General features: G+C 44.0%; 3 protein-coding genes across 6 annotated transcripts; 2 read left to right on the top strand and 1 right to left on the bottom strand.

The window, feature by feature from the left end:
* The first annotated feature begins 6,460 nt into the window (after window positions 1-6,460).
* Window positions 6,461-10,195, top strand: LOC133915765 (UBP1-associated protein 2C-like). 2 transcript variants are annotated; one of them, XM_062359072.1, is made up of 2 exons: window positions 6,461-7,900; window positions 9,883-10,195. In XM_062359072.1, exon 1 carries the CDS (start codon window positions 6,568-6,570, stop codon window positions 7,897-7,899), a length of 1,332 nt encoding a protein of 443 aa, XP_062215056.1. In that variant the 5' UTR covers window positions 6,461-6,567; the 3' UTR covers window position 7,900; window positions 9,883-10,195. The 2 variants fall into 2 exon arrangements, with proteins under 2 accessions (XP_062215056.1, XP_062215047.1); XM_062359063.1 differs by having other exon boundaries at window positions 6,462-7,900; window positions 9,899-10,195.
* Window positions 10,196-11,302: 1,107 nt separating this feature from the next.
* LOC133915757 (protein trichome birefringence-like 1) lies at window positions 11,303-13,349 on the bottom strand. The gene is made up of 5 exons (XM_062359051.1): window positions 12,723-13,349; window positions 12,467-12,641; window positions 12,013-12,194; window positions 11,776-11,931; window positions 11,303-11,702 (listed from the first exon to the last, which is right to left on the bottom strand). The coding sequence occupies exons 1-5, from the start codon at window positions 13,205-13,207 to the stop codon at window positions 11,360-11,362; spliced, it is 1,341 nt and encodes a 446-aa protein (XP_062215035.1). The 5' UTR covers window positions 13,208-13,349; the 3' UTR covers window positions 11,303-11,359.
* Window positions 13,350-14,560: 1,211 nt separating this feature from the next.
* LOC133915738 (uncharacterized protein YNL011C) lies at window positions 14,561-25,157 on the top strand. Of its 3 annotated transcripts, none has more exons than XM_062359039.1 (14): window positions 14,561-14,890; window positions 15,736-15,852; window positions 15,967-16,099; window positions 16,206-16,302; window positions 16,439-16,482; window positions 16,658-16,814; window positions 17,171-17,242; window positions 18,386-18,469; window positions 19,032-19,133; window positions 19,681-19,728; window positions 19,997-20,122; window positions 20,306-20,398; window positions 20,860-21,034; window positions 25,010-25,157. In XM_062359039.1, exons 1-13 carry the CDS (start codon window positions 14,671-14,673, stop codon window positions 21,010-21,012), a joined length of 1,446 nt encoding a protein of 481 aa, XP_062215023.1. In that variant the 5' UTR covers window positions 14,561-14,670; the 3' UTR covers window positions 21,013-21,034; window positions 25,010-25,157. The 3 variants fall into 3 exon arrangements, with proteins under 3 accessions (XP_062215023.1, XP_062215014.1, XP_062215007.1); XM_062359030.1 differs by lacking the exon at window positions 25,010-25,157 and adding an exon at window positions 21,230-21,388; XM_062359023.1 differs by lacking the exon at window positions 25,010-25,157 and having other exon boundaries at window positions 14,562-14,890; window positions 20,860-21,185.
* Window positions 25,158-26,211: the final 1,054 nt, after the last annotated feature.

Below are 26,211 nucleotides of genomic sequence, written 5' to 3'. Positions count from 1 at the left end.
TTCCCTAACGAGACTCCGAACGTGCACTTTTCCAGGTTCAGCTTCATGTTGTACTTTTACAGGCTATCGAACGTTTCCTTGAGGTTTGCGACCAGGTCATCCTTGGTCTTGCTCTTTACAACCATGTCATCAACATATGTCTCAACATTTCTACAGAGCTGTAGTTGAAGGATGAGCTGAATACATTCCTGGTAAGTGGCACCAACGCTTTTCAAGCCAAAAGATATTTTTATATAGCAAAAGACCCCGAAGGGCATAACAAAAGTTGTTTTCTCCTCATCTACTCTATTCATACTAATCTGTTGGTACGCTGAACGGGCATATAAAAAGCTTAGCAGATCACTACCTGCAATTGAGTCAACAAGCTAGTCGGTGAAGTCGACGCACATGCTCCACTTACCATTAGACTTTTGGACCATGACGGGGTTAGCCAGCCGTGGGCACTGCACCTCTTGGATGAAGCCTACTTCCAGGAGTTTGTTGATCTCCTCATGAAGTGCTTCCTTTTGGTCGGGTGCCAACCGACGCGCCTTTTGCTTGATTGGTCGAGTATCAGATCGCACAGACAATGTGTGCTCGATCACATCCCTAGGGACTCTGGGCATATTAGACGGACTCCAAGAGAAGACATTCGTGTTTGCACGAAGGAAAGTGATGAGTGTGAGTTCCTATTTGGGGTACAGGTCAGCCCCTATCTAGACCGTCCTGGATGGGTCGGCGTCGTCTAGGCAAACTTCCTTGAGCCGATCGTTTGGATTGGCTATGAACGTGGACCTTCATCGGGCGATCACTGGGCTCGACATTCTCGAGTTGCGACTCGAGAATTAGCTCGACCATTTTGAGGCTCCTCTTGTCGTAGTGCAGGGCCATCTTTGGATTGCCCAAAATAGTGATGGCTCCTTTGAGACCATAGATCTTGATCGTTTGGTATGCATAGTGGGCGATGGCTATAAACTGAGCCATTGTCAGTCATCCCAGGATCACATTATAAGTGGTCCTAAAGTCTGCCACATCGAACAAGACCTTTTCGGTCCAGAAGTTACTCGACGAACCGAAGGTGATGACAGCTCGATCTGCCCTAACCGCTTGGTCGAAGAGCCAGGGATGATTCCAAAGAAGGGAGGAGATGGTTTCAATGCACTCCTTGGGATCTGTAAGGCATCCAAAGCGTCAGTGAAAAGTAGGTTGATGGAGCTCCCTCCATCAACTAGTGTGCGCCCCATTTGGAGATTGTGCATTGTGGGATTGACCATGATGGCGTAATGACTAGGGTGCTTGACGTATGCAGAGTGGTCTGCCTGACTGAAGGTGAAGGGTACCTCCGACCACTTCAGGCACAGACTCGAGCCTAGCACGGTCACACATACCTCACGGATCACTGACTTGTACTCCTTATTTGAGGAAGACATTACGACGCCCCAAAGATATGGTGGACCATGTGCTTGGCCCGTTGGAAGCCCAGAGCCAACTGGTCAAGGTTTGTCCTATCCTCACAATCGTCGTGTCCCTAAGCTCCTGGTCGATGATGCCTCGCATGACTTTGCATTCGGTCAAGTCATGGGCGTCGGCATGGTGGATCAAACAATAGCATATGCCCTTCTTCCCGTCCTTCTTCTTGAAGTGTCGGTGTGGTTGGTTGGTTTGCTCAATAGCCATGATGTCGAGTGGTCCAGCCTTGCGTTTGTTTTTCTTTTTCTCCTTCTGACCGACCCTTTTGAAAGAAGCAGAATGGTCGGAGGTTGGCTTCGATTTTCGCACCGATCTAGCACTCTCAGGCCTCGACGGCTTGTGCACATTTGTCTGTGAACTTAAAGAGCTCGGTGGTGTTTCGGATTTCCTTTGTGGCTATCTTTTCGACCATCTTATGCCATCTGACCCCACTACGGAATGCTATGACCACAAACTCACCCGCGATCTTTGGAATGGTATTCCAGCATTCGGTGAAACATCGGATGTAGTCTTGTAGCGGCTCGCCATGCCGCTACCTAACTTGATACAGGTCATCCTTGACCCTTGGTTGGGTGTAGGTTCCCTGCACGAGGGAGGTTCTTCAGCCAGGTCCGTGCTTAACTGGCTAGGGCGATAGGAAATAGTTTGTCTTGACCTTCCCGTCGCCTCCCATGGCCTGCACTATGGTGGTGTAGATCTACAGGAACTCCTCCAGGTTGGTCGATCCATCGTATTTTTTGGCTAGGACCAGCCAGAACTTGTTCGGCCAGTGCACCTCTCATAGACGGACGAAGAAAACGTTGCACCCCGTCCCGTAATGGGGAGTCACTCGTCGTTGGGCAACCGCACGTGCTCGGGGAGAGAGCCGACGGTCTCATTGCCCTAGTGAGGGGACGAAGGAGTCCAGTGCCACCCTGCGAGGGGAGGGTGAGTGACAGGACTACTTGCCCTTTTCTACTCTCATCAAGCACAATCCTCCTATTTTTGGGTGGCCCTCTGGCCCCGGATCATGTCACAGAGATCGTGGTGGCGAAGCAAGTCATGCAGGTCAGCAGATGGACTATTCCGGCATGGTGGGGGTCTCCTAGTATTCCCTGCCACCGAGGGAGCCTAGGGTTCCTTCTTTCGTGGAGCCCACTGTGAACCCTATCGGCCACCATCCCGATCATCCCTTATGGTGGATGGGGTGGCGACTACCACGGTCTAGCACCGAGTGGTCTCTACCAAGAGGGCGAGATCACACAGCCATGACACTACTGGTGAACCCTTTGGTACCGCCACCGACGGATGGCTAAGGAGTACACGCGCAATATGCAAGTTCTGCGCAGGGGTCACGGCCTTGTAGTTGAGCCGTTAACCATGGAGCGGTGAGACATCGTGAAGGGGAGCCCCCGATGCTCACATTCCGTATGCGGTGCAATGGTTCTGAAGATGCCGCCGCCAAGGTCTCAACCTCATGCGCGCGTTCCTCCAGGTGGCATTGCTGTTGTTGGGGCAATATAGGACCATCTACGTGCCTAGCGTCAAGCTGGTTTCTCTCTTGGCTTATGGCATGGGGCTCACCTCCGGTTCCTGCGGCACGAGCTTCGTTATTGGCCCCAACTGCATGGGTCATCATGCAAACTTCACGTTCAGGCCTCCCGTGGGATAACAGCTATACGTCCTCTGTATTGTCTTATGAATTTGGTGAACTTGTTACAGAGAGTCTTTTCTTATTTTTACAAGCGAGGTCTTCATCCCTTTATATACGAAGGGAAAAGATGTTCATACAAATGAACTGTGTCAAAAAGGTGACAGACCTACGCCTGACAAAGCCTAGCTATACTTAGCTCGTCATGATGGTGGGTAAGCACACCCACCTCGCTCTGGTCATCCTGCACGCATTGTACCATCACCAAACACTCGTCAGACTATCTCGCGGCATTAAATGCTACGAGGTGGGTTATTGCAACACCACACTGTCCCACGACCATGCTTCGCCGAAAGAGAGTGCCTAGGGAAGGAAAATACTCAAGTGGGGTATCATTAAATGAGACTTGCCTGGTTAGGTGAGCATTTGTCCTCTGACCAGTAAGCGTTGGTTGCAAGATTTTGCTCTGCGACCAGGGGACTAGTCGCACGAGCCTCGCCCTGGTCGCGTGATAAGGCCGCGGTCTTGACAATACATACTGTCGGCTAACATTTGGCGGTGTGGGTCCACCTCGTGGGGCACCCCCTTATCAAGTACACCAATAGTTGCGGTAGTGGCACTTGTCTCTATTGCTGCGCTAGACGTCGTCCATGCGGCTGCCGACCATGACCTGGCCCTCTGCAAGCTCTTCATGCATGGACTTAGCTTGGAGACTACCTCCGACTCACTCTATGTCATCTTCTCCACCTATGGCAACCTCGAGGAGGTCGTCATCATCACCAACAAGTCCACAAGTCGGTCTAAAGGCTATGTGTTAGTCACCTTCTGCAACATCGACTCCGCTGTCCTCACCCTCAAGGAGCCATCCAAGAAGATTGACAGCCAGATGACTGTCACGCAGCTTGCGTCCGATGGGGCTACCGGCAATGGCGAGCCTCCCCCGGCTGATGTGTCCCTTCGAAACATCCATGTTGATAAGTCATATGATGTTAATGATGAATGAAAGACTCTTTTATAGGTTGCGTGATTTATTGGTCAGTTCTTATGGTCTAAAATCATCCACGAGCTCAATAGAATTACTTGCTTTGTTTCTAACCATTTGTGGTCATAATAGATCGAACATTTTGGTTCAGAATACATTCAAGCACTCTAGTGAGACAATTAGTAGGAAATTTGATGAGGTTTGCATTGCCTAATCAAGATGTCAAAGGATTATATAAAACCTAAGGATAGGAACTTCACTACTATGCACACTAGGATCTGTGGTGACCAAAGAATATAGCTATATTTTGAAGATTGTATTGGAGTCATTGATGATACTAGTATCTTAGTATCATCATCTCCTAAAGATTATGCTAGATATATTGTCGGATTCCGAAGTCCAACCTAAAATATAATGGTTGTCGTTCATTTTGATATGAGTTCCACTTATGCATCTACTGGTCAGCCGGATTCTATGCAGGACACCAGTATGCTTTAAGATGCTTTGGAGGCTAATAGAACAACCTTTCCACACCCACCACTAGGTAACCAATTGTTGTTTATTTTTGTTTCTTTTTTATCATTAATTATGGTGCTAAATTAACTTTGAACTTCTATGTTTTACAAAAACATTATTTTATTGATGTTGGTTACCCAAATAGATCAGGTTACATGTTCCTCATTTTAGGAGGGGTGTTGCTTTCACTGTGAATCAGGAGCTAGAGCCCTGCACGATAATGAGGTTCTCCGATCCAATTGATGCACTACACTTGTATGACATCTTCTCATCGATTGCTCACGGAGAAGCCTTGGGTCCTTGAGACATTTCTATTTCTTGCCCACGGAACAATCTTCGCCAATTATGGTTACGGAGACTGGATTTTTTTTATGTTTGTATTTTTTAATATTTATAAAAATATATGTTTATTCTAAAATATTGTACATCTAATTTATTGTCTATTGGAAGGGCAACAATAAAGTATCGCCCTTCCAACCAGTGATACTTTTAAAAAAAATAAAGATATCATCATTTCAACAGGTGACAACTTAAAAAATAAAAAACACTTCATTTCATTGCTCTTAAAATTCAAAACACTATCAAAATAGTTATGAAAAATTCTGAAAAAATATCTCGTAAAGGATGCTATAATCTATCTCTCCAAAAAATTCAACTCAAATAATTACTTTTACAATGAGAAATAACAAAGATAAATTTTATTATACATCATCTGACAAACTATGTACAATGAAATTTGTTTTTTCTATTCTTATTGTACAAATCATATTTTTATCTATTTTTTTAAGTTAGATCGTAGTATCCTCTACAACATATATTTTTTCAGAATTTTTATAACCATTTCGATAGTATTTTGAATTTTGAGAGGAAGGGACCACAATGTTTATTTGTTTATTTTATTTTTTAAAATGTGTCGCCTGTTGGATTGACAAAAATCATCCTACTAACTTAGTGACAAAAGCCTATATATACAATAGTCTAAGAGAAATACTAAATATCTGATGATAGATTTTAGGAGATAATTTGTCAAATTTCTAACCTTCCAATCGGTATCGAGATTTGTGCTGGACACCTCCTCTTCCATCTCCAACTAACTCCGGCGAGCTCCATGAACTTCGGTAAGATTAGGATTAGGGTTCGAGATTTAGGCTCTAGAACATGGCCGGGGAGCTCGCTGGCCTGGCGGTGGTGGCGAGCGGTGAGCAGGACGGTGAGGTGGCAGGGGTGCCACCCGCCGCGATGGTGGTGGATGGTGGTGGGGGTGTGGAGGTTAGAGTATTTAAGGTTGGTGGCGGGCGGTGGCTTCGGTGGCGGTGACGCTGTCGGAGACGAGTGAGATGGCAGTGGAGGCAGGGGAGCTCAAGAAAAAGAGTTTGGATTCGGCGGAGGGCGCTAGAAGAGGGGCGACAGAGGTGGAGAAAGGGGTCATGCAGGTGGGTGGGCCGCGCCGATATTGGGGACAACGCCAGCAAGGTGACGCGGTGGCGGCACACGGGGTCGAGTCGGGAGTGACATCGGAGTCAGTTGGGAGATATGATGAGGTGGGGAGGAGATTAGGTACATCTGGACCGCTTGATATAAATAGAAAGGTCTAAAATTTGATAGATTTAAAGTGTCAAACTCTGTCATCAGATAACTAACACTCTCATATTTTAAAATGTGCATGTATTTTTTAAATATTGAAAAATAAAAATTAAAAAATCCCCGAGCCTGCCCATCCCGGCTTGATAACTCTTGGCCCAATAAACTAAATGGATCCAGCCCGGGTACAGATTCCACCCCAGTAGAACTGGGCTTTCTTCCGGCCTGCTCGAGCCCGACATGGGTCTATCTAAAGCACACGATGCCAGTTAGATTCCCAAGCCGAGAAATCCTGCGGCTGCCAGGTCCATCAAAATCCCCTCCCCTCCCGTCCCGTCCCCTCCCCTCCCGAGTCCCGACCTCGGCCGCCGCTGCATCGCCAAGCCCTAGCTAGGGTTTTGCCGCCTCCATGGATCACTTCTCCAAGAAGCGGAAGCCCGATGAGAACGGCGCTTCCCCCGCCGGCGGGGCCGCCGCGCTGGGCCTCACCCGCGACGACGTACTCCGCCTCCTCGAGCCGCTCTCCCGGGACCAGCTCGCCGACATCGCCGCGGCGGCGGCGCTCGTCTCGGTCGCCGCGCTCGACGCCGTCCGCGCGGCCGCCGACCGCGACCCGGCCCTCCGCAAGCTCTTCGTGCGCGGGCTAGGCTGGGAGACCACCTCCGACTCGCTCCGCGCCATCTTCTCCGCCTACGGTGACCTCGAGGAGGCCGTCGTCATCACCGACAAGTCCACAGGCCGGTCCAAAGGCTACGGGTTCGTCACCTTCCGCCACGCCGACTCCGCCGTCCTCGCCCTCAAGGAGCCATCCAAGAAGATCGACGGCCGGATGACCGTCACGCAGCTTGCCGCCGCCGGCGCGGCCGGCGGGCCGTCCGGTGGGGCCGCCGGCAGCGGCGGGGCTCCCCCGGCTGACGTGTCCCTCCGGAAGATCTTTGTTGGGAACGTCCCTGCCGATATGCCATCCGATCGCCTCCTCTCGCACTTCGCTGCCTATGGCGAGATCGAGGAGGGGCCGCTGGGGTTCGACAAGCAGACGGGCAAGTTCCGTGGCTTTGCGCTCTTCGTGTACAAGACACCTGAGGGTGCGCAGGCCTCACTAGTGGACTCGGTGAAGGTGATTGACGGCCACCAACTTGTATGCAAGCTTGCAATAGAAGGGAAGAAGGGGAAACAGGCACAACCACAGCAATCCGGGCCTGCCGCCCAGCAGCAGCAGCAGCAGATGCTGCAGGGTGGCCCGCAGGACATGCCGGGTTCTGGGCTTGGGCTTGGTGGGCCACAGATGGGTGCGCAGTATGGTGGCCCTGGGAGTGGTATGCCCTCGTTCGGTGCATTTGGTGGTGTTGGCGGCGGGCTCGGAGGTCCAAACCCTTATGGAAACTTGCCATCTTCTATGGGTGGAGGTGGTGCGGGTGGTTTAGGGTCGTTGGGAAGCCAGATGCCTTCCGGGGCTGGCGCATATGGTGCTGGGGGATTGGGTGGTGGCTCTTTTGGTGGATCATCTCAATTTGGTGCTGCTGGGATGGGGGCTTATGGCGGCCTAGGAATGGGAGGAGCTTCACAGCTGTACCGCATGCAACAGGGAGCAGGTGGGATGCCTTCAGGCGGCTATGGTGAGGGTGGGAACTACCCTCTTCCAGGATCTGGTTTCCGGGGTCAGGACACTCAAGCTGGGATGTCACCTGGGCCAGTTGGCAGGGCTCCTCCTATGTACCCCAACGTGCCGCCTTACTTCTAAGGTATTCTTTTACACCCCTTCAATATGTTTTAAATTGTATAACTTATTGCTGTTGGGGTATGCTGCTTTTGAAACCTGATAGTGTAGTGAAACACTAAAACATGCAGTGATGGTAGACGCTTTGCTTTAGCTTTTCTTGTATGAACTTGGCTAATGTGTTTGCAAATTACTTTGCTTTTGCTTTTATCGAATGTTGATGTGACTGGAAGTTCAGATTATTTCACTGATTAAGTTCAGATGATTTGTACGAAAGCTAAGGCAATCTCAACACTAAAAAGAGGTGATTGAGGGGCATGAAGCTTCGAGTTTCAAGGATGCTAGCTATGAATATGTCAACAAAATAGCCCTTAAATTCCATACTGTAGCTGATGTTTGCATTTGAACAGCGTTTTTCTGTTCTAAAAGTTGCCTTTGGGTGTATGATTGTATTCATTGCGCTTGCCTTGGTAGCATGAAGGGTATTTTCAGAACATAGCATAATGCTTTGGTGGTCTGACCGTCTGAGGCATCCCTCACTTTGCATTGATATTCGCTGGTTGTTTATGTGATGCAAAGTTGATTCATCTGCCTTCATTGCTTACTTTCGCATGTGCTTTTGTAATGTTGGATTCAATTTGTTGTCATGGTGATTGTATTGGGATCGCCAAGCTTTGCTTTTCTTGATCTGCTTTACAATGATGCCAATAATGTGAATCTGGTTAGGGTATTTACTTGATATAACTGTGCTGGGTAGTGCTTCAAGGCTGAGGCCTTAAACTTTCTTTTAGGCTAATCTGTTTGACCTTGCTAGATGTTTGTTGATGTCTGATATTTGAGATTGATATGATGACAACCAGATGGTTTACATTACATAGATGTTAAAATTATTGCAATGAATATGATATCTGATAAAAGACCATGGCTAATTATATCTCTTGGTCCATTCTTTTTTGTTTTCTAAAAAAACTTGGTTGATTTGAATTGCTTTCTCAGTGTTCAGATCTTATTGACCTCCTTTTTAGTTCATGTTTATAGCTGTTCATGATTATCATGGAGTCTCATTATGAATGATCATGTGTTGCATAACCTTTCTCTTCATTGATGCACACTAGTGTCGGCACCCAGCTGCTTTTCTGTCTTCACTGAACTGATACGCATATCCTTTATAAGTTTCCTCATCTATTTGGTACTTCAGCTAGAACATTTGCACATTTTGTAAACCTTGAGTTGTTTCCTATCTCATCGTGCATGTAGTGCTTGGGGTATCGACCTCAAATAATGTTTTTTCCCATTCCACTGCAAGCATACAATTACCAGTCACCTACACCTATAGCTTGCATTGTGCATTAGAATGTTAGAGATGATCGCTGGCTGCTTGATCAAATTGTTGCTTGCAGTGTTATTGATGACGAATTTATAAACTATTTTGAAAGTTATCTATTCATTTCTTTTATTTTGACAAACTGTATTTATAATCACGACTACGCAATATACCTCGAACAAAACAACCCTTTGTGAAATGCCCTTGTGCTAAGTTTTTTTCTTTTCTTTTTTTGTTATGGGGACTTGGGGAGGTGATAAACTGGTATTTGGAATGCTTCCTTTTCCTTCTTTATTGACGATTTAATGAATTCTTCTGTGCATGTTTGGCTCTACATTCGTTTGTTTCATCAGAAACATGGTTTGCATTGATCAGATTTAGCGTTTAGATTTTTACCATGCTACAATATTTTTGCAATTTCTTAGTGAACGGAATAATTATGTGATATATCTGCACCTATAAGCTCCTCAATATTAGTGTGCAGTTGTCAAAACTGCTATACTTGATTGCATTTCCCCCCAGTCTTGTTATCTGTTAAGGTATTACAATATTACACAAATCATTCTCTAAATAAATTCAGAAGCTTAATCAATTCAGCGTTGTATCCCTACTTTCTTTAATGCTGTATTACCTAAATTTTGTATTTATATTTGTACTCAGCTGAATTATTGATTGAATTCTAGTGAATGTGTGACTCAGGTGTGTGACAACTCTTGGGAGCATATGCTTTGAAATGGTTGTGCTGAATTCAGAAGTGTTGTCTGCTTACATGGATGTCTTGCATATTCTGGCTACCTCTGATCTGGATTCTGGAATGCAGTTTGCTCTCTCAATTTTCGCTGTTAAGGGATCAAGCTAGCTTAGTGTTTCCTGATAATGCTTCACATGTACTTTCTTATGACTGCTTTGCAGTTTCCTGTTTACATAAACAAGTGAAGTGGCATTTACTCTATTGTGTTGTTTATTTTCGCATTATCATATGATGTCCCTTTATTATGATTAGCTTGTGATCTGTTTGATCTCGCGGCTCTTTATTGGTGGAAACTTGCTTCGTGAGTTGTGGAAGTTTATAAGTATGATCGTTGAATTCTAATGCTGTTTTCAGTTTTCTTGGAATTTTTATATTGTCTATTTGCACACAGCTGCTCATCTACTCAAATATAAACCCCATACGTTAGATTTGTCTGTGTTTCTTCAATCTCAGATAGTGGTTGTTTGGATTTAGGTGTTGTCAGATTTGTAAGGTGGACCGCTTGATACTACCAGCAATCTTGTTTGCATTTTATGCAGTCAAATGCCTTGTAGCTGTGGGTGAGGATTCGAGCTCAAATCAACTGCAGTTGATACGGATGTGTTTAGCATGTGTTTTTGCTTATATGAGTTTCTCGTTTATCAATTTTTCACTGGTTACCTTTTCACACTACATACTAGTGCTTGAAACCCGAAGTCAGTAAACCAGGTTTAGCTTTGTAAAATATTTGCTTAATTTATGGCATGTATCAACATGTCGGTTGAAATTTTGGCATGCTGAGTCACACGTCTTGTGTTGTTAGTTTAGGAACTTTTTGTCGCTATTGACATATTTTAGTTTGGCTTTTATTCGTGGCAGCATAACTTACCATGCACAAATTGTTTGTGTTGCTGGGAACTCTGTTATGTTTTTCAAGTTGCAATCTGCATTTTCACAAGTTTAGAAATTCTGCTGGTGTTAATATGTTTTGAACTAGCTTTATATTCATCTGTCTGTCATACGTAAAACCACAAATGACATTTACTGACAGTAAGTGGTAGCTACTGTGTTCGCATCTGTATGTTGCAATCTCCATGGATTGCTTATGCTGTCATTGATATTGGTGCTGATTTCTGTTTCGAGGAACATAGTTGGTGCAAGTGAATACTGGTTATCTCTGCACTTTGTTCTTTGGTTATTTGTTTGATTGCTTAGCTGATGTGAACCATTCGAGCGGTGCTGGTAGAGAATTAGGATACATTGCCCTACTGCTTCTTGTGGTATAATCTTCAAAAAATGGTACCTATGTGGCAATGTCCCGATGTGGTTTTTTCTTTTTGTTTGCCTTTTTTTTTTGTTTTTTTGCTGTGCCATTCACTCCAGGCTAGGTAAAGCTGCAAAACATAGTTGAAAATAAAAAGTATTTCACTTCATCCTAGCAAGTGTACATTAGTGGGAGGTCTCATCAAGGAGGCAAGTAAAAGCACATTCCAGGTATCGGGTAGCCCTGGTAGGCACCAGTGGCTGCAGTCGGCATATTTGATCGGCTGTTGCAGCTGCTCCGTGTTCAGTGGCTTCCCTTCCTGGTTGATGGTGTAAACTGATGGGTGCGCGTCGATCCGGAGCTCCGAGAGGTGGGTGATGTTCAAATATGTAACAGGCGTTCTCATGCTTTTTATGTTCCTCTCGACGATGGATACCAAGCTTTTGGGAAACCATGGAGCGACTGTTCCGTTGGAGATTGGAGATGTCTGGTTATAGCACCAGCTTACACTGCATCGTACAAGGGATGTACTTAGCTTCATGTAGTTCCCGTGTTGTTTCAATTGTTGCTGGAAATATGTACCTCTTGTGTTCAGGGGAGACACTCCGGAAGAAGACCCTTGTTCTGCTCGGATCTACGTTGTGATCGACCCACCTAGCCCAAGTCCTCAAGGCTCTGTTGAAGGCCTCCTCTCCTGTCATCTCGACCATCTTCCCGTCCCTCTCGAGATGGTCCCACCTGCAGCAACATGCTTGGCTAAGCGGCGGGGAAGAAAAGAGAATGACACGCTGAGGGATCGCAAGAGCTGTGTAGACTTACGCCCTGAGCTTGCCGGTGTGAGTCCACCAGTGGCCGGTGTTGAAGACGAGAACGTCCGCGCCCATCGTGCGCTGCAACATGGCCGGCAGCTGGTCCAGCTTGAGCGCCCTGGACTGGTCGTCCTTGGTTTCGAGCTTCACGAGGAACGGGCTCCAGTAGAACTCCACGGAGCAGTTGTAGTCCTGCTCTTGCAGAATTTGAGTGATGTAAGAACAAAAGGGGGTGTAACATTGCGCCGTCAATGATAGAAAATCTTGCATTTGGTTTCTGTGAGAAGATATTGAAGAAAAAACGTGTAATCAATTTGAAATTCTTGCATTTGGTCTCCTGCGTGATTAGTGGAGCAGTAGGTATGTGGGTAGGTCAACAGTAACGAACTTAGCTCCAGGATCACGGTAATCGCGGCCGCGAATTTATCATGCGTACCACGGAGATGGATAATGATGCCACGTACCATGGCGCGGAAGATCTCGGCGCCCGCGTCCTCAATGATGCGCGTCCGTGACCGGTCGGGCACCGCCGCGTAGAGGATGCAGGCGAGCGACTCCCACATGTTGCGGTTCAACGAGTCGCCGACGAACACCAGCCGCTTGTCCTGGCACAGCTCCAGCGACTCCGCGCCGCCGAGCCTTTGAAACACGAGGGGAGAAAGACGTCAGAATCATGCAAGTATGCATGCGTTCTTTGTGATGGTCGCGCGGTCCGCTAACCTCGTGCGGCTGCCGCACCCTCTGGGCCGCCACCGCCACTGCTCGTAGCCGGAGTCCGGCCGGCCGTTACGCCGGCACGCCACCTGGTCGCTCTGGAACGGGCACTCCGCGGCCTCGTACAGCGGGTACCCCGCCGCGTCGTCGCGCACCCACGCCCCGTCGAACATGTCGCACTCCCCGTCCTCCTCCCCAGCCGGCACCGGCGCCGGCGCAGGGCCAGCATCCTCTTCCTGATCCCCGTCAAGGTCGCCCGCTCCCGCGTCGCGCGCCGGCGCAGCCACAACGTCATGGTGACCACGACCAAGAGGCGGCGCCGGGGCTTTCTGCACCCTGGCGAAGCGGCCCCACGGCGCCTGGAACTGGTGAGAGCCGACGGCGAGGAGGAGGCCGGCGGAGAGGAGGAAGAGGCAGGCGAGGGAGCACAGGGAGGTGGCGAGGGCCTGTTTCTTGGACGACATGGAGAGGGCAGGCCTGAGGGAGTCCATTGCTACTTGCTAGTGGAGTGTTTTTCGCAAGTTCATGGCACTTGGCAGGTTGGTTACATAGCGAGACGGACTGGCCGGTGGCCACGGACGGGGAAGGCGTGGAGCTGCGGCCGCGCGTCGTCGCCCATTTGGTGAGGAGCCGTTGAGGTTTTGGTTTGGGAACATGCTGCGCTGCAGCCGTTCTTATTCGAACTGCGCATTCTCTCTCTCTCTTTCTCATGTGATTGTGAATGATAGTTGGTGGTCAGTACTAATTCTTTACTGTTAATCAGTAGTAGTGCTTGACGTGGCACGTAAGTATTCTAGTGAATGTCCCTACTCAAGTGGCCTGCTAGTTGTTTCGGAAAGGCACTTTTTCCTGCTCTGAATGGGCGCAAGAGTTGTTTTACTCATATATACCTAGCTCGGCCAGCAGGAGCTGGCTGAAGAAGCGATCATCATCCAGATCTAGCAGCGAGCGGCGCCGATCGATGTGAAGAATTCGTAACATGAGTAGGTGCACACGCGGCCGCCGGATGAGATCGATTGCCGAACGCTCTCTCGGAGAAGAAGGTACCGGGTCATCAAGAAACTGGAACTGATCATGGAGAGCCTGGATCGAGTGAGGCCATCGCTTAAAGAATCGGTAACGTGCAGTACGTTTTTGCTCGAGTGCGCATGATTCCGCGTTCTGCAGGATGATGCGCGTAATGAGGAGGACGCGGGGGCATCCGTCACTCGTTTCGGCCTCCGGAGATGCGATCCTAGTGCTGGAATGATTTGCACCACTGTCGGAGTTTTGAATCCTTCTTAGTTCAGTTCAGTTCAAGTTGAATCCAACTGCGGAGTATATAGCATTGTATATAAAAAGATCATGTAAGAGGCCGCGCAAACTCTACCTACGGTAGAAAATATTGTACATACCGTTCTAGAATATATGCGATCAAAATTTTGAAACTTGATACTACTAGTATTATGCATGGAAGTGTTTACAGCGGACTCAAGGTTGTACCTGTGAGGGACGCGAATCCTCGGACTTCAGGCTTGCCAAGGCAGAGGCAAAAAGTAAGCTGTGTTTTGCGCCACAGTGAAATACATTAAGTCACTGTAGCTAATGCAGTGTCCATCACTTAGTTAGCACGGCTGTACTGTTCTCAGATACTTATTCTTCGATACTGTAGCTTCAGATCTGATCCGTCCATATCTGATACAATAGCTCAAACTCATGTACAGATAAATAAGTAGCCCACAAGGCCATCTCCACGCATAGCGCAGCCCATAGCCCATAACGTATATTCCCAAGTGGCCCACTTCAGCGAGTGGTGCTGTGCCACGTCGGAGCCTCGGCCGGTGCGCCCAATCCCTGTAGCGGCCAGGAGGGTCAGAGCCAGCGTGCGTGCCGGGCACGAGGGAGACGCGCGCCGCCCGTTTGGTTCGCTTGATGAGGCGCGCGGCTGCTTCCTCCGCACGCCCCCTTCCACCCGATGGCGCTCGTCGCGTGCCCGCTCTTCATAAGCACGCCGCCCCCCACTTCCGCTTCCGGAATCCTCGGCGGCTGCTGCTCCCCTCTCCCCCGCGCGCCGAGATCCGCTGCCTCCCGGGGGCGTCTCCGCCGCCGCGCCATGGCCGCCCACGGAGGCGAACACTCTACTACCTCCGGCGGCGGCGTTTCCTCCGCGCCCCCGTCGCTGCTTGTCTTCTCAGGTGACCTCTCCTCTATCTGACTGTAATGAGCGGGACGATGCGGTTGTCTGAGCTGGGTGGGAGCGCGCTCGCGTGGTGTGGCCGGTGGGGTTCCGTTCTGAGCCTGAGCCCCGAGAGGGTATGCGGGGTTCGGGAATTGGGCACCCTGGGATGCGCCGAGGGGTGCGAACTCACGGGGGTCGGACTGGTTACGAGAATTGCACCTGAGGATCCGTGGACGTGAGCGTGTTGGGCGGGTGCGTCTGTGAGCGTGTGCGTATGGGTTGGTGGAATTGGCGAACTGAGAGTGCTTATGATCGTATCACTAGATAATGCGTAGCAGTCCGAGGGAGCTGGCGATGTATGAATTTCAGGCTTCTACCTCCAAATTGGTGCAGCCTGTTATCGTTGATACTAGATTGCTAGTGTTCCTACAGAAGACTAGGCAGCGCCAAAGTACATCTGCGTGCAGTACTGGGCGAGATGGTGGTAAATTTTCATGTGCTGATGTATCAATTGCTATAGTACTATAGTCCGGTTGATGGATGGTGTGTAGCTCGCATGTTTTGAGAAGAAAACATTGATAAATATAAACAAACAAGTGTCATTTCTGTTTATTTTCTCATTGAACTGCCACAGAAAGTTGATCAGTAGTTAAATGGGCACTTTATAATCACATTTTGGCAAGGAAAGAAAATGCATAGACATTGTGCTCATAACTGAACCTGTGAAAAGTTTGCAAAAGTAAACCTGGATTTGTCAGCACAGTTCCATGGCATATCTGTCATCTAACTTTTCCAATTTCGTGATATTTTTCTGTTTCTTCTTAAGACATTTGTCCTCCTGAACTTTTGAGTTTGATTCAGGCGGGACAGCATTTAATGGTGTTGTTGAAGAGCTGAAGAGAGTCACTACTAGAGTTGCGCATGTTCTCCCTGTCTCTGATGATGGTGGAAGCACAGCTGAGATTGTGCGTGTTCTTGGTACGTTAATGTTTGCTACCACAGGATTCATTTTCCTATTACTTGAAATATTTTATGAATAGTTGCAAAAAATCCAATCTGTTATGATGGTGAATGTTAGCTTCCGTGTCTTAGGTGGACCTGCTGTGGGAGACATAAGATCAAGATGTTTGAGATTGTCTGATGAAAGCACTTCCGAAGCCCTTTCTGTTCGGATATTGCTTGGGCATCGGTTGCCTCTTGATCCTTCAGAAGCAAAGTTGGAGTGGTAACAATCGGGTCCTCTTTTCCGTTATTTTTTTGTCAGTTTCTGGCTAAGTAGCCAACGAATCTCTTCTTTATGAACAATTAATGTTAGTTTTTGGATTTGATAGGCACCGGATTGTAGAAGGAGACCACTCTTTATGGGATGGAGTCTCTCGTCCATACAGGGAAACAATTCGTGCATTTTTGGTCTACTTTCACAATGAGGTCTGCCTCTCATGTTTTTTTATACCATATAATGTGTGTGTGTGAAAGTCCTGCCGGAATAATCCATAGGCTGATGATTAAGCAATGCATCGCCTATTGTCTTCTAACACATAATGTCACTTTTTTTTTTGTGCAGATCCTTCGACGATCAGCTGACATGTTTTGCTTCACCAATGGCAGGTGATTCTTCTAAGGTGAAATTTGCAATAGATCATATTCTTGTGAATTGCCATTGCTTTTCCTGACCATTGTTGGCGTATTGTAACTTTTTGCTGTATTTAATGGCATGATGCACTTGATATCCTGTTCTGTGATTTTTGGTCTACTTTCACTACAAATTGATTTATTCTTGCAGCATTGGGAATTTCTTTTTTGCTGGGGCACGCATATTCTTCCAGTCTTTGGATGCTGCAATTTTTTTGTTTTCACGCGTATCACAAATCCCTGCAGAAAGTCTTGTGCTTCCTGTTATATCCACAAATGACAGACTTACTCTGGGATGCGAACTATGGGTAACCTCACTTACCAAAGTCTTACTCATACAATACATGTTCCAGTAGTATATTTTCTTGGTTACTCCTTGTTACTAGCCCTTAGGTTCGTAAAAACTTTGTTTCACCCTTTTATTTATCGGATCGTCCCTTTTTAATTATTGCAATGGATTTTTTGTTAGACTAGGTAAGTAGCCATGTTCTTACAAGCTTACATTTTATTATTGTGAAGTTTAGAATTGGCAGGATTGTCTGTGTTTGCAAAGTTACTTTTCTAAGTATGCACATCCCTTGCTTACAAAACCATAAATAAACATCTTAATTCTTTTTTTAATACACATACTTTTCTTTTTTAAGAATAATTATTCCATTTTCAGGATGGCACTATCATTCGTGGCCAAAATGAAATATCACATCCAAGCAATGGACGTCGAGAAGTTGTCAACAAGGTACTCCAAAGAGTATGCTATTTTAGTCTCAATACTGCTGATAGAAGCCGAGTTCTTTTGGTCCACGTGGTACCCGTGGTTAGGCCCCAGACATTTTTTGAGCCTCTTCCATATTTTTTTAAGTCCTTTTTTATTTCAGAAAAGGGGAATATATCTGTGATCTTAACTTAACTAGCCCTTCATGTTTGTTCACTATACTATCATGACATGTCTAGGGGCTACTGATTCTTCATGTCAAATCGTGTAAGAATTTTTTTGTTTAATGTTTTTGTCATTACATTTGCTACTTATTATAACTACATTGGTTGAGGCGCTGTTAGATGGAGAGGAGTGTATGAATGTATGGTTGTATTGAACAGCTCCAATAGGGCATATATGTAGTACAAGACATGAGACACCCCCCTAAACCCTAGACTAGAGTACAATGACCATTTTACCCTTAACAGATGCCTTGTAGTGATCATGTGGTGATGTTTATTGTCTGGACACAAAAGTTTTGTTAAGTAACTACCTCGAATGCTGATGGTAAGTATATGCTACATGTCTTTGTCATCCAAAATAGATCAAGGGAAATGGGTGAAAAATCAATCTTATTTTCTATGTGGAAAGATGGTGTCCAGTGCTATTTCCACATTTGTGCAATTTAATAACATACGTAATGAAGTCTTTTTTGAAACATCGAGGGATAAAAGAAAGCACCTAAAAATGGTTTTGTTCAGGGAAAAAGACTTGAAGCTTCATCTGGTCGTGTATCTTTTTACTGCTGCTAGTTTAGGTGGCTTAGATAGCGGTTTAGTCTTGAAATAATCGTTAGTTACCATAACACATAAGTTTTGTTTCATCTTTCGATAATTATCTTAAGCTTAAAGAGCAAGTCAGCAAAGTCTTTTAACTTGAATCAGTGAATCTGTCTGTGCTTAGTTTAAGGCTCCAAGCTGTTACTGTGATGTCAATTGCTACTCTTTTGTTACAGTTTCTTAGTTGATGGCATGCTCTATGCCTCTATGTCTCTAAATTCAGTTGACATGTATTTGGGACCTGTATATGCTCCTATGGTTCTTCAATCTATGCATCATTGTTGATTCTCACCGTTGTTTGTTAATTTCTAACGGATTTTCTGTATTCTTTTCCTCTTTTGGAAAGGATTGTAATTCATGTACTGCACTTCCTTCAAGGATCAAGCGTGTGTTTTACATGTCAAGTGAAGGTAGCAACCTATTGCATGAGGTTGGTACCCATTTTATTTTGACTTGTTAGACAGTTAGACTTGCCCCTGCCATGCAAGTCTATTATGAATGTTCAAGTATCTCTTTTGGCAAGGAGTGCTTAAATATTTTGATCTGTAAGTTTTACCAAATCTCATAAGTACATTAAATATAGCCCAACAGGTCACTTAATTTAATGGTTTTGCATGTTTTCATGTTCCACATAATGATCACAACTTAATGACAAATACTGTGACACTGTGATGTATGTATCTGTTGGGACAGCTTGTCCAGCAACACTATTTAGTAGTGATTTTCATGTCCTTGGCGAACTTGTCCTAGAAAAGAACACTTGCACATCTGCCAACCTCTGTAGTTGTGATCTAAGAAGGCACAATCCTGATGCAATGTCCGATTGTCCATATGCTGAAAATTTATTTATATTTTTGCATCAATATAAATATATTTAATCAAATATCACTATATCAGTAATGGCTCATTAGCATGTAAACTTGATAAGGTACGGAATCTATATTTGGTATCCACCATTCCTGAATCTGTTTTCTGCTTCACTTGCGTTGTAGGTTTTCCCTGAAGCTAACCATACAGTTTTAGAGCAGTTAAGTAAGGTGGACTGCATTGTCTATGCTATGGGATCACTCTTTACATCAGTCTGTCCATCACTGGTAATGATGCTGCTTTCCGTTCGTTTATATATATCATTTACTTAATGATCTTCAATATACCATTAGAAATCTTTGTTGCATGCTTCTCATGGCTTCTATGTCTTCATAATTGCTGTTGACTTGTGTTGAAGTGATAAAACTATAATCTATTTTGTCCTGACTGTTGGATCCATAGGCATGGTGTTCGTTCAGACTCAAAATAATTGGGTTAGCTAGCAAATCCTACCCCACTGTATTAGCTTAACTCATACTTTTTGTCTGGCAACAAATCTTGCTAATATAAAATTTTGTTTGGCTTGATAAAGTGTGTTAGCTAGGTTAACAGTGGAAGAAGAAAGGTTAAACTAGTAGTTTAGGAGCGTTATGTTACTCCACTGCAGTTCAACTCTAACCCACCTCGTAGCTTGAAACTGTATGGGAGTTGGAATGCTTACTGCAGACTGACTCGTCAATGCACATTCAATTGAATAACATTGGTTTTAACTTCTTACTCTTGCACTTCCTTATTTTGGCATCAACCTCTCTTCTGATATTAAAACTTATGCAGGTATTGTGTGGCATTGGTGAGACTATAGCATCGAGATCCATTCCCAAGGTAACTATGCTCAGAAATCAGATTACACATCAATTTCCCATGCTTTATTACAATGGTCTTTTGATTCCATTTGTCCTATGTTGAATATGTGTCCTGTTATTTATGTACAAACCAAACTCTAATTGTGATTTGTCTAACTTATGCTTGGATAGAAAGATGCCCTGAAGTGACAGTGAAGGCCTTGATAATTACTTGTAATCTCCTTCAGTTAATAGTATTTGTTGTCTCTCGATGCTTTCACTAAAAATATGTTTCTGGCTGAATCTAGGTACTTCTTCTAAATGGATCACATGACAGAGAGACTGCTGGGCTGTCTGCTTCTGGCTTTGTCACTGCAATTACTGATTCTCTAAACAGAACGTATGGAGATCCTCACAAAAGCCTGAAGAATCGTGTAAGTTTATTGTATGTTCCCTAAATAATTTACTGGAAGAAGGATGTATATATCATTTGCTAGTTAGACATTCAACAGATGGCTCTTGCTTGGTCCAAATTTGACATGGCAATTTCAAGAATGTAGATGCCTTTTTTTCTGCCAAGATTTTCCCTTAGATTGTTTCTTTCTCATTGTGTGCAGCCCAACGACTACGTAAATGCTATATTGGTTCCAGAAGGGGGCCAAGTTCCTTTAGATGTTGAAAATTTGGCTTCTCAAGGAATCTTTCATGTGGCAAGTATCTTTATTCTATTGTCTATGGTGATGCTTACTGATCTAAAAAGAATGAGGAAATTGCTCGTTTTTGCTACTATTTCTATTGTGCTGGAGCTAGTTATTTTCCTTATCTAGTTTTGGCTGGGATGGTCCAAATATTTGAAGTTTCTGTTCCTATTTGGGCTTCTCACTATAAAATCGAATGACCCATTTTTTCATCAGATTTTTGCTTGCCTGAGTCAAAATAATTGATGCAAATTGTACACACTGTGGGATTGCATTGAGTCTTAGAAAAACCCAGTGAACAAGCATAATTTTAATATTTGGGCATTTACTGTGGATATTTTACGATAAAAAAAGGTTAGCCTCGTACAAGATATTACAGAAGCTTGTGTAAGATATATTATTCTTGTACTAAACGCTTGTGTCTACTAGCATTTGCTAAAACAATTGGTTTTATGTGCCAATGCATATTGCAGGTAACTGTGGAGTCTATACATGACACAAAGGTGGGTGTCATATTTGATCCACGATCATTAATCCAAGCTCTGACCAGTCTGATATCTGAACACATGCACATGCGTCTCACAGAACCTGAACATCTAACAGAAAATGTAAAATCTCTAAGTTGAGCTTTCAAGTTCAAATTGTGAGGTACATATCAGTCTTATCGTTTAATTGTTTAATCCATCCGTTTGTGGTGTCAGTGGTCCTATTTCTATTGCAGCTAGTACTAGTGTTGCAATTTTGCACGACATGACATGGTTAAGAGAAAATGAAAACATGTATTACATAGTTTGATTTCCTTCTTGAATTGTCATTTCGATTCATTTCATTTCTTTGCTTCAGAACGGCAATGTTCATGACTTCAGGTTCATGACTTCTTATAACTTTACTATTGCCAAGTCTAGAAGACATGTGACACCTTTTTCACTTGCTTTGAAACTCAAAGCTTCTAGAATTTACCACAAACTCTCTTGCATTGCAAGTTCCTACACGAGTATACATTAATTTAAGGGCTTGTTTGGTAAAGCTTCTCTGATCCAAATTTTCTAGATGGAGTAATTCTTCGAGAAAAGTGACTATATGGTTGAAAGTGATTCTTTAGGATAAACTCTATAGAAGGAGTGATTCTGTGTGAGAAGTGAATTAAGAAAAAATTTTTTTTTTTGGCTTTCAGTATCTATTTCATTTCAGAGAATCACTTATACAAATTTCACTCAGGAAGCTAAAAACTGAAAAAGTTATTTGGCAGAGTTCCTTCTGATTCTAATCGGGGAGCTGCTCTGGGAGCTCTGCCAAACAGACCCTAATATTTGAGAAGAAACTAATCTTGTGAGACCCGCAACAACTCAGTTTGCTACAACATTCCTCAACTTGTAGAGTTTATACAAGCACAAAGATATATTGAGATATCTGTTTACCACTGATGATTGGACTAGTTGCAAACTAGCAAAGATAGAGGCTAGAAAAAAATATATAATGTTGTGCTTTCTAGAGAGTTGTGGAACTCCATTAAGGATTGTCTTAGAGCTTCTCTATCACTTATCATTGTGTTGAGGGTAGTTGATGGTAATAAGAGGCTTTTCATGCTAGATGTTGTTGCTCTCATGAATTATGCAAAAGAAACATCAAGGGTGGCTTCTGTGCTGAAAACAAGAAAAGCTTGAGAGTCATTGTGATAGGCAAATGGACACCCCATTATATGACGTTGTCCTCTTTTTAAACCTAGGAAAAAAATTTAACATTCAAAAGGAGAATGATGAATATGTTGATAAATATATTGGGCACTTAAGGGTTGTTTCAATGATGTGCTTGCACGAATGATAGAAGATGAGAACCTTCAAAATAAAATCGATCAATAATCCATGCTCTTCAAGAATTGCACCGTCTTCCAAACTATCAAGTCAAATGATCCTTGTAAGTGATTTAAAAATTTAATTGATGCATGTTATTTAAGGCTTAAATCATAATATATGCATGTGTATTGTTAATTTAGTTAATTGATGGCGCAGATATGGTGGCCGATACATTGACCTACAAAGATTTGCAAAGCGTATTGTTAATCTGCAATGTGTATTGTTAATCTTTATGTTTCATCATCCAGTTGTGAGTGTAATTGGAGCACTTTTGAATTTATAACTCAATTACTCAAGTTTTATAATTCAATTAGCAAAATTAATCATATATTTTATTAACTTTGCTTGCTTTTATGGTCAATTGTGGATTCATACTAAGAAGAGGAACCGGTTAAGAGTATAAAAGATTGAATGATTTGGTTTATGTTACCTATAATCAGAAAATGACTAGTAGGTTTCAAAAGCGCTATGAGGAAGGGGGTAAAATCTATGACAATTTGCTTATTGAAGACTTTGATTGGGAAAATAAATGGGTTGACTCAACGGTCCAACCTGAAGGTTCTCATGGTTCGAACCTCACATGGTACCAAGTAGATGAAGTTATTGGTGCATCACGTGAGCTTCATGATCATAACCTTTCTATGATCTACACTCGTTGTACAAAACATATACCAGGAGTGATTGAAGAAGATGAGGAAGAGGGAAAGGAAGAGGCCATCATTTTAGATAATGATGATGCATATGATTTTGGTGAACAATCAATGGATGCACTCAAGATGGTGCAGATAACGTGATAGCATCTAATGATTTCGATGAGTTTGCAATGGATGACTTTTGAGAGGTGGGAGGTTTGAAATTTTGAGAGATGAGAGAGTTATATGTCTTTTGTGCTATATTTACATGCTATTTTGATTTCATAATATACTAGATTATAATTTTGAGCTACATTTATATTGCCATTTGTCAATATCATTTTCTAATATCCTAGACTATGGCGTGTGTATGATGTCGCCATACTGCGCACTATAAGCACTATAAAGGTGTGAAGGTGGTTGGTTGCCGCGTCTTGTCACGTTGCTGTAATAACTATGCAACTCACATAACAGGTCACTGAGTTAACAAACTTGATCCTCACATCACTGGTAGCACCAAATAGCAATTCAAAGCACATAAACAATATTCAATCCTTTATGACGATCAAGAATAGTAGCAATGCTATTTAATCCTTGAATGTCAAACCAAGACTTCTCAAACTTTCTACTCACACTAGCTGACATGGTTTCTACAATGTCATTTCAACAAGTTGACCATTACATTGTTTTCATTCCAAGCATACAAGTTTTTGAAAAATAAATATTAGCAGTCTCATGTTGAATTCCAAAAAACAATTTTGCGATGTCAAAGATATTTTTAGCCTCTCAACTACATGAGTGCCACTTTCATTATTTATCACTTGAAGCATAAGTATATTGCTTCTCGACACGCTATGCACAATTGAAAATAGTCCTACGGTCCTACTAGGCAAAGCAACATTAGGCATAATGAATGTTGAGTTCCATCTAGTTATGCAATCAAGGGTTAACTTTTCTAGCTTTTTAAGCCGTAGTAGACCAGAAAGGTACACCATCATGGATGTTTTTGTTAGGAATAACAACTTGTATTCACTAGTAGCATATAGGGGCAATATATAGAGTACATAAAGGAAATTCTAGACTAGGATATTACCATAATGCCCTTAACACCCCCTCAAATGCAAGGCGCATACAATAGCGTTGCATTTGAAAAATATGATACTAAGTAATAAATTTAGACTAATACATCCAAATATTATTTCTTTAAAGTCGTCGTAGAGTGGAACCTTGGTAATTCTATCGAATCAAGCTGAAGAAATGCAAAGCAAAACATAGGAATAGTATCATGATGATGACAACAAAAAATGTCCTTAGTCAAGAATCACAAAAAAGTGACGACAAGTAGCAAGATGACAAACGAAAATGCCAGTAAAGCTACAGAAGACCAAAATGACAAAGTTGCATCAATAACAATGGGAATGGATTAGCTAAACAAAGACGAATATTTGACTAACCACAATAGAAAACATCTAACAGACAAAGGAATATGTGGACTCGCACGACATTTATGAACTTAAAGAGAGACTGAAACTTGGATAGACACAATGAGAAAGCAAAGACTAAAGCTAGACACAAGCTGCTGAAGACTCAAACAAAAGGACTCATGGCACTAAAGCATATTAGCATGAGATTGATAGCCCAATGTCAACCAAGAAGCACAGAACCATTGCCAAAAGCAGCCCCAATGTTGGTTGTGTCCACAAGGGTAGTAGCAGCAACACAACTGATGAGCACAGTGTTGAGACTCCTATGAAGCTTAACCTTCAGCTTTGATCCACTAACAGCGAGCCTCTTGCATATTCCACTCGCTATCTCATCTAGTTCGGAGTCTTGTTTACCTTGGTGTCAGTTATCATAACATTTCTCATACAGTGCGCATCCTCAGTCAGTTCGTTTTTGCTCTCACTCAGTTCCACTATAATCATCTCCTAAGTGTTTTGTGCTATCTTCATGGGACTATCTCTCATCATCTCTTCTTTTCATGCTCCAGCTCTTTACAACTTTGTGCTTATTCTGATGCTACTTGGGCTAGTGATCCTTTTGATCGTTGGTCTATTTTTGTCTACTGTATTTTCTTGGTGGTTCTCTCATTGCTTTGAAGACTAAAAAGCATATCACAGTTTCTTGTTCTAATGCAGAGGTTGAGTTGCGAGCTATGGCATTGTTGACAGTGGAGCTCAGTTGGTTACTTGAGGATTTTGGTGTTTCTTCTCCTGCACTTACTCCTCTTTACTCATACAATATATGTGCTATTAGTATTGCTTGGGATTCAGTGAAGCATGAGCTTACCAAGCATATTGATGTTAATGATTCTTACAAACGGACATATGTATAAGATGAGATGATTGATCTTTAGTATGTTCCTTTGGAGCTTCAGTTAGCTGATTTCTCCACAAAGACACAGAGTACTATAGTTCAACACAGGTTACATCTCTTCAAACTCACTGTGGTTGATTCTCCATGAGTTTGATGGGGTTATATATATACATTAGTGCTATTCTACACCTAGGACCCAACCCACCCAACCGGACCCTCTCCACCCCATCTCGAATGAACCCACCACGTGTCCCCGCCACGCGCGCCCAAGCGCCCCTGCCCCGCTCGCGCCACATGTCGCCCTGTCGCGTGCGTTGGCGCGCCCCTGCCCATGTGCCCACCACTTGTCGCCGCCGCCCCTGCGCTCTGCCCCCAACTGTCATGCTACACCCCTGGCCAATGTCGCCTCGACTACTGCGTCCCACCCGCCTCAGTCCCAGCCACCGCGCCCTTGGCCCTCCTCTTCCCGTATCAGCTACTGAAGCTAATGAATGGCTTGGAACTACTGATACTACTGTACAAATTATTTGTACTACTAGTACAACTGACAACTACTGACACAAATAACTGAACAATTTTACTATGACTTGGAACTATTGAACACCTACTGACCAAAACTACGGTCCCTACTGAAAACTACTGACAACTACTAACACTATTTACACATTACTATCAGTAGTTTACTATAAATTGGAACTACTTACACTATTGAATAGCGACGACTACTGACACTACTGAACAGTTTTTCAATGACTTGAAACTAATGACATACTGAAAAACTATTGAATACTACTTACCGGGAACTACTAAGCAAAACTACTGATATATTGAAGCATCCGAATCATAGAAATTACTAAAGATTTACTGAATGATAACTACCACTGAAAAACTATTGAACACTATTGAGCAGGAACTACTAAAAAACTACTGAAAAACTATTGAACAGTACTGAGCACCGTGGCACAGGATGTGCGACACATGAGGACGCACCACATGGGTAGCGCGCTGCTGGCTCGGGCATGTG

Source organism: Phragmites australis, chromosome 1, assembly GCF_958298935.1.
Source record: "Phragmites australis chromosome 1, lpPhrAust1.1, whole genome shotgun sequence".
Taxonomy (NCBI): domain Eukaryota; kingdom Viridiplantae; phylum Streptophyta; class Magnoliopsida; order Poales; family Poaceae; genus Phragmites; species Phragmites australis.
Note: the sequence above shows the minus strand (reverse complement) of the source record. Positions and strands in the feature narration are given on the sequence as shown.

Excerpts from the sequence above, each read along its gene's own strand:
- LOC133915765 (XM_062359072.1), top strand. The coding sequence starts at position 6,568 with ATGGATCACTTCTCCAAGAAGCGGAAGCCCGATGAGAACGGCGCTTCC.
- LOC133915757 (XM_062359051.1), bottom strand. The coding sequence starts at position 13,207 with ATGGACTCCCTCAGGCCTGCCCTCTCCATGTCGTCCAAGAAACAGGCC. Across the intron at positions 12,642-12,722 it reads GGGTGCGGCAGCCGCACGAG|GCTCGGCGGCGCGGAGTCGC; the intron begins GTTAGCGGACCG and ends CGTGTTTCAAAG. Across the intron at positions 12,195-12,466 it reads CCGAGATCTTCCGCGCCATG|GACTACAACTGCTCCGTGGA; the intron begins GTACGTGGCATC and ends CTGCAAGAGCAG.
- LOC133915738 (XM_062359039.1), top strand. The coding sequence starts at position 14,671 with ATGGCGCTCGTCGCGTGCCCGCTCTTCATAAGCACGCCGCCCCCCACT. Across the intron at positions 15,853-15,966 it reads TGAGATTGTGCGTGTTCTTG|GTGGACCTGCTGTGGGAGAC; the intron begins GTACGTTAATGT and ends TCCGTGTCTTAG. Across the intron at positions 20,399-20,859 it reads CTCAAGGAATCTTTCATGTG|GTAACTGTGGAGTCTATACA; the intron begins GCAAGTATCTTT and ends TGCATATTGCAG.